We start from the raw sequence: 6,957 nt of genomic DNA, 5'->3' as shown, positions 1-6,957 counted from the left end.
CAACTACTATACCAAAAATTATGACAGCCACCAAATAATAAATAAGACAATAAAACAACAATAAAAGGAATACCAGAATTTACGAGGTTCGGCTAATTTTGCCTACTCCTCGGACACAACCAATATTTTATTCCACTCCAAAAATACAAGTGAAATAATACTAAAGAGAGAGGATACAAATGCCTTAAGAAGATAAGAAGGCAAATGAGAGGTGTGTGTAAATCCTAAACATTAGCCCTCCTTTTATAGAGAAAAAATCCCAACCAATTTGGTCTTCCACCGATGTGGGAGTTTTGGCATTCAACATGTTTAACTTGTGAAAAACTATACTGAAATTACAATATGGAGAATTTAATATGGCGATTAAATATTATTTAGGTGATATCTTTTAGTGATATGTTTAGTACATTGGACTAAGAATTAGATAGACGAAATATAAATATAAAACAAGATTTAAAATAGATAAATTTGAATAAACTTTTACATTCAATTTCAACATTACCTTTTTAAAAGACATTGTAAGAAAACTTCAAAGACGGATAAATGTATTTATTATATTTTTATTTTATTTTGAGAATAGTAATCTCATATATAATTTATATGATATAATTCGATATCATATATAGTCAATCCTCTTTATAAAATGCTAATTTGTTTCGATACTTTTTGGCTGCTATAATGAAGTGCTATTATAAAGAACATACATTATAATATAACATAAAAATTGGCTTGCAAGGATTAGCTGAGCTGTTTAGGCGAGTTGTTGAGATGATTTCCCTCAACACCGACCTCCTCAATCAGAGTTGCGACAGGGTTACCCGGTGCATATCGGAAGTTTTCCGTTGGAATTTTTCAAAAAAGATTATTATATAGAGATATGTTAAATTCGGAGAAAGAACTGAGAAGGGCCCAATAGAAAACGCCACCCCCTCTAAAAGACAAATTTAAAAGGAAAATAAACCAAAAGAATAAAGATGATGAGAGCAACTTTTTAGGAAATTGCCCAAAACACTCCTCTTGAAATCATGGCTACACGCCGTTCCAGCAGAAATGGAGTTTTTAGTAGTACCAGCAGCAGTAGTAAGTAGTCATTTGACAGATTCAGTGTTGAAGAAACAAAAGAATGAAGAAACCCTAGATCGTCTCAGTCAGTTGCCGGACGCAATCCTTGTACAAATTCTCTCTCTTTTGCCCACCAAAGATGCCGTGCCATCATGTCTTCTCTCAAAAAGGTGGCGTTATCTCTGACATTCAATATATAACTTCCTTTTCGAAATTTTTTATTACAAGGAACCAGAAAACTTCAAATCCTTTGTGGAGAACGTTTTGCCTCATTCCACTTGTTCCAAAATCAAAAAATTCAAACTCGATTTAGATTACATCTATATAACGAACTTTGAATCGGAAATCAACCGATGGATTAGCTTTGCTGTGGAAAGAAAAGTGGAAGATCTTGTATTGTGTACCCTTGAGGAAGGACTCACTTACCAGTTGCCTCTATTTATCTATACTAGTTCGTCACTGATTACATTGGAGTTGTGCTATTGTGTGTTTGATAAAGGACTACTCATAGCTTGGAACTCACTAAAGAGCCCAAAGCTGGATGTAATAAGGTTAGACGATGACGATATGGTGAAATTACTGTCAAGTTGTCCTGCGCTGGAAACCTTGGAGTTGTCATGCTTCCAGGGTTTTCGTCGTCTTGAAATTACGTCTCCAAATTTAAAGAGACTAATATTAGATGGTGGCGGAGGATTCGATTCTTTGGAAATTGTTGCTCCACATCTTCAGCATTTAGAGATTTCAGGAGTTCGTGGATATCTCAAGCGTAGGCTAGTAAATGTTTCCTCTTTGGTTACTGCCAGCCTCACTTTTAGCATTATCTGTATCACTGTGGATGACGAGAGTTATATTGGGGAAGAGGAAGATGATGTTGAGGAAGACAATTGTCCTGATTATCATCAAGCTTTCAGAAACCTTGTTGTGGACTATCTTGAAAAGTTGAGTCATGTGACTCAGCTCAAAAGTGGAAGTTGGTTAGCACAGGTTTGTTTTTATGTCAAACGACCTTATTTGACATTTTATTTTTACAAGAGAATTGCAGGATGTAAATTATGAGAAGAGCCTTCAGAATGAATATAATTATTCCGTGAAAAAAGAAATTTTGGTTGACTAACTGAAAGAATTTTTTTATAATGCATACAGAATGATTTCGTCTTTGCCTTTTTGTGAGTTGTGACCTTTCATGATCTTCCTATCTACTTTCTGAATTTTGATATTTCTTTATTGACAATAGATTATTTTAGGAACTAACCTTTTCTACATCGTTGTTCCTTAAGTGGTTAGATTTGTTATGGCATTGTCTTTTCGCTGTGGATCACTTTCCTTTGTTGTTGATTCATTCTGTATGCTGTACTATCTTCATTTGGATTATTTCTCCAGGTCGTTTTCATGTTGCAACTCGAAGGAGTTCCACTTCCACAATTGAGATGCAAATGTCTAACGCTAGAGATGCCTATAACAAAGAATACTTTGTATGGAGTAGCTAGCCTATTGCGGACCTCGCCTCTTTTGGAGACATTGAACATAAACTTGGGAGTTGGGGTAATTTATGGTTTTCTTTTTACATCCATCTTCTACTTAGAAGTTTAACTTTAATACCCCCCCCCCCCCCCAAAAAAAAAAAAAAAAAAAATTAATTGGTCAGAGCAGTTGCTTTCTATCTGGAAAGGAAAAGGATTGGTGACCAACTGAACGTCTTTTAACTTCGTTTATGTACTGCTTGAGTATTTCTGATAGGAATTAGCTATCTGAGAACTGTTCAAGGTTCGTGGGTTTTGGAAATTGTTCCTTTATCAGATACTACTACTGTGAAATCATTTTATTTCATCTCTTGTGGAATATTCCCATTAGGCTATAGACCTGCATTCGGTCCTAATTATATTCTTTATTCCAGTTTGCTGATTATTACCACTGCGAACATGAACGAAGCTATTTTGCCAAAGGAGATAATATCAATTTGCGGAGTTGGATTTCAAACATTGTGTTTCCCAATCTCAAGACTGTTAAGATTGACGGCTGCAGGGATGAATGTTCGATGGAGTGGTCCAAAGCTGGTGATAAGCTTTTCGTACTCTCGAAGTTTCTTCTAAAGAATGCAGTGGCTTTGAAGAAGTTTGTTATCGTAACAAAGAGAAAAATATGCGGGTTATGTTATGAGAGTTGTGTCCCCCAATATTTATCACGATTGGTTAAGAATTTGTTAGACAGCCAAAGATCATCTATGACCTTTGTGATTATTTACCAAGACTCTGCTCAGGATGACTAGACTGGAAGTGGGTTTGTTTCGGCATACTAGAAATGTCACCTTATATCATAGCTTTTAGTTTACTGCTGCTGTAATTTTGAACTTGTGGCATACCAAATATGGAGGATGCTTGGTTTCTCATGAAGCTGTTGTTTGTTCCGCTCTAGACATTGCATATGCACTAGTAATTTTCTTGCAACTTTTATGTTCTTGCAAGTGTCAAGATCGGCATACCTACAAGCCACATGTTTTCTGTATAATTAGGCTCATGAAAAAGCTGTGTGTTGCTTCCTTTGTTAAAAGCATCAGGACTCTATAACTGGGGGAAGCTTCTCTTTTTGGCTTTTTTTGTTTGAGAGAAATGTCCGACTGTTTGTTTACGGTATTAACGAGGAAGAAACAACCAAATGGAAACAACAACTAACTATGGCTCTTGGCCGAGGACAACGTCCTAGGCGTAAGGGAGATTGGAGCAACAGGGAATAAGCAATAATCTGTAGCCATTGTATTTGAGGCTTAAGTGCTGTTGAATGCTTTTACTTGAGTTTGTGCTCATAATAAAGACTGTTTACTTACACCTAATTGCTTGATTTCCCTGAATCTTCATTCCTCAGGCAGATTGAGTGTCTTGAACAACTTACTAGGGGTTGCAAAGATTGTGGACTGATGGACACACAGATTTCTTGATAAATGCCCTGCGGAAGAGCTTGAGGAGGACTTATATACTTCATTATGTTCTTACTATTAATAGACATGACTTCTTCGCTACAGGTGTGACATCGTTTCTTTTCATCAAACACCATGGATCCAACTTTACCAGCAGGTATCCAAATGCTTCTTCAGTAATTCTTTGCATTTTCAATATAACAGGTTATAATAGCATAATTTCCCGAGATGTGATCTCAAAGCCAATACAAGTAAATCATTTGGGAGGTCACAGATGGGCAGAAGTACTAGGCCATAGAACCTTAAAAACCCAACAGGGAAAGACGAGCTAGGCATCTATTGAGTAAATCTAAATCGCTCATTTAAAACTTTATACAAACAAAAAAGAGGTTAAAATGTCTACTGAAATCCACCTGAATATAGCAGATTTTCTAATATACTGTCCATCGCGACATGTAAATAAATCCTGCAAACTTGGAGGTAGATAACCCCAATAATGGCCACCTACATAATTCGAGCAACATTGTACGAGAAATTGAGTACTAGTGCTAGTTTTCCATTAGGTTACTTGTAGGATGCTGCAATTTTAAAGATGAAGGCTTACCACATGACTGTAGTTTGTTAAGGTCTGATTTCTAGAACAACTTTCCTTGCCTGATGCTAATAAAGCTAATTTTGCATTTTTCTTGTGATAGAAACTTTAGGATGAGGACATTTGAGTGAAGCTACTGTTAGTCTCTTTGTTGTGGCTTTCTTATGGTTTCTGGTGCCTGGAGTCAAAAGTTAGCTTGTTGAAATGTTAGTTTCTTTCAGGAATATTTCACAAGGATAACAGAACGTAAAAAGAGTTATAATCATCTCTTATTTGGATGTGATCTGAGGCGAATAAAGGATTATTTGAATGTGGTAGAAAATGGCCTAGATTGAATGATTTTGTCAGCATTGCTGATGGTTCTTGAAGACTTAATGTTTTGTTTCTATTTCAGGGCAGCTACTAATTATGCTAAGGCCAAATATATAAACGGTTCCTTTTAAGTTGTTCACAACGATCAGATAGATACTCCTCAACCGAACCCATTACCAAATAGACACTTCTTCTCGACTAAAGTGCGACCTCACGGATTACTCTTTTACCATTAGACCAAAGTCCTAGGAGCAGATATCCTACGGTTTGTTTAAGCAAACCGTTGTGTTTGAGGCTTAGAATGCTGTTGAATGCTTTAGAATGAGCACTTGTGTCCAAGAAGCATGATATTAGTCAAGTATGCGAGAAGATTAGTAGCTTAAAGAAGACAATATTTGTTGTGTGAAAGGATCAGAATAACGGGGTTACAAAGTTGAATTCTGATGGGCAGAGTTGCTGAAGAAATAGATCAGATAGAGAATCAGGTGCAAAATCGATTCGGCCTACTTGGGGCCTTTTTATTGAAGGTTCCAGGGAGAATCTGGCTGATAATGGTTAACCGAATTCTCTATAAAGTTATACTTGATTATTGAATAGGTAACCTTGCTTAACTATAGAATATAGATCCCTTTACAGTATTTAGTTTTTGCTTGCTTATATTTTCTGGTCTTTTGGTGGCTATTTAAAGTCACTAACTGTGGTGAATTTTCTCGCAACTTTTGTTTCCCTGGAATTGTCAAGAGCCAAGATGGGCAAACCTACTAGCCACATGTTTTTTGCTAGTCATTAGACTCATGAAATGCTGTATTTTGGTTCCTTTGTCAATACCATTAAGATTACATAATAGGGAGACTCTGTTCTCTTGTTTGGCTTTGTCTTGCAAGGAAGAGGCCCCCTGCTGGTTGGTTAGCAAATGTACCATAAATAAGATGCATTATCACCACCATCCAAATAAATTACTGTTAGTTTCTTTGTTGTGATTTTCTTATGGCTGCTGGTAATTACTCCATCCGTCCAAATTTACTTGTCCGGTATTGATTTGGCACACCCATGGAGGAATAATAAGATAATTTTACTATATTACCTCTATTTATTATAAGTCAACTAAATATTTGAAATCATTAAACATACTTAAGCAGCCGACTAATAATTCCTTGAAGTTCCAACCCCAATAATACGTTCCTGATGCCATTTACTATTAGCTATTGCAAAATCAACTTTGACTAATATAAATTCATAATGTTGGGAAATGAGTTAGAAAATGGTAAAAGGGTAAAACATGTATAAAATGGTAAATTATTGGTTTTTCAAATTAGTGAGACAAATAAAAGTGAACATGGACAAGTAAATTTGAATGGAGGGAGTATGTTAAATTGCACCTTTTAAGGGAATTCTTACCTCATCTTTCCTTTAAAATCAATCTTTCTGCAGTCATAAGGGCTGATTCTTTTCAAGAATCTGATGCGTAGGATTTTCAACCCAAGTAGATGCGAACTGGTATTTAGAATTTTCAAGCCTATTTTCACTATTTGAAGAAGAAATATTTAAATAAAAACAATTTATATGTATTTCATAATTAAACTGAAGGATTAAAAGAAAATCTGATTGCTCCATATCCTAGTACATTGTGCAGGAGACAACAGAGGCCGCAATCTTAAAAAGTGTAATTTCATCAGACATTCTAGTCAAAATTCCAAGGGAGTGTATTCAATTTCGTTGCCTATCTCTCTTAGTGACTAAAGTTTGCAACACTTAAATTAATCATGTCAACAAAATTTAAACTAAAACCAAGACATACGCTACTCTATTTGATCCATCTAAATAGTCTTCATAGAGCTCGTTTGGATGGCTTTAAAAGTGATTTTTCAGTAGAAGTAATTTTTAAGTCAAAAAATAATAAGTTGGGGTTATCCAATTTATTGCTTTTGGCTTGTTTTAAGTCGTTTTTAACTTATTTTAAACAGTTTTTAACTTTACCAAACACCCTGATAGTCTTCGGACAAAATTCCTATCACCATATTTAATTAGTTAGTTGGTTCCCAATTTGATATTATAAACATTTTATAGTTCCAAGTATGTT

The 6,957-nt window shown here is 35.4% G+C and overlaps 1 protein-coding gene across 1 annotated transcript; it reads left to right on the top strand.

Moving 5' to 3' along the window:
* Positions 1-1,251: 1,251 nt before the first annotated feature.
* Positions 1,252-3,473, top strand: LOC104249490 (putative F-box/LRR-repeat protein At3g28410). The gene is made up of 3 exons (XM_009805922.2): positions 1,252-2,046; positions 2,443-2,604; positions 2,957-3,473. Exons 1-3 carry the CDS (start codon positions 1,630-1,632, stop codon positions 3,326-3,328), a joined length of 951 nt encoding a protein of 316 aa, XP_009804224.2. The 5' UTR covers positions 1,252-1,629; the 3' UTR covers positions 3,329-3,473.
* The last annotated feature ends 3,484 nt before the right edge of the window (positions 3,474-6,957 follow it).

This window comes from Nicotiana sylvestris, chromosome 4 (genome assembly GCF_000393655.2).
Source record: "Nicotiana sylvestris chromosome 4, ASM39365v2, whole genome shotgun sequence".
NCBI lineage: Eukaryota > Viridiplantae > Streptophyta > Magnoliopsida > Solanales > Solanaceae > Nicotiana > Nicotiana sylvestris.
The sequence above is the reverse complement of the archived record's forward strand: the minus strand, read 5'-3'. Positions and strand labels throughout refer to the sequence as shown.

Bases quoted from the DNA above. Each gene is read 5' to 3' on its own strand.
- LOC104249490 (XM_009805922.2), top strand. From the start codon at position 1,630: ATGGTGAAATTACTGTCAAGTTGTCCTGCGCTGGAAACCTTGGAGTTG. The intron at 2,047-2,442 runs GTTTGTTTTTAT...TTATTTCTCCAG, and splicing joins GTGGAAGTTGGTTAGCACAG to GTCGTTTTCATGTTGCAACT. The intron at 2,605-2,956 runs GTAATTTATGGT...TCTTTATTCCAG, and splicing joins ACATAAACTTGGGAGTTGGG to TTTGCTGATTATTACCACTG.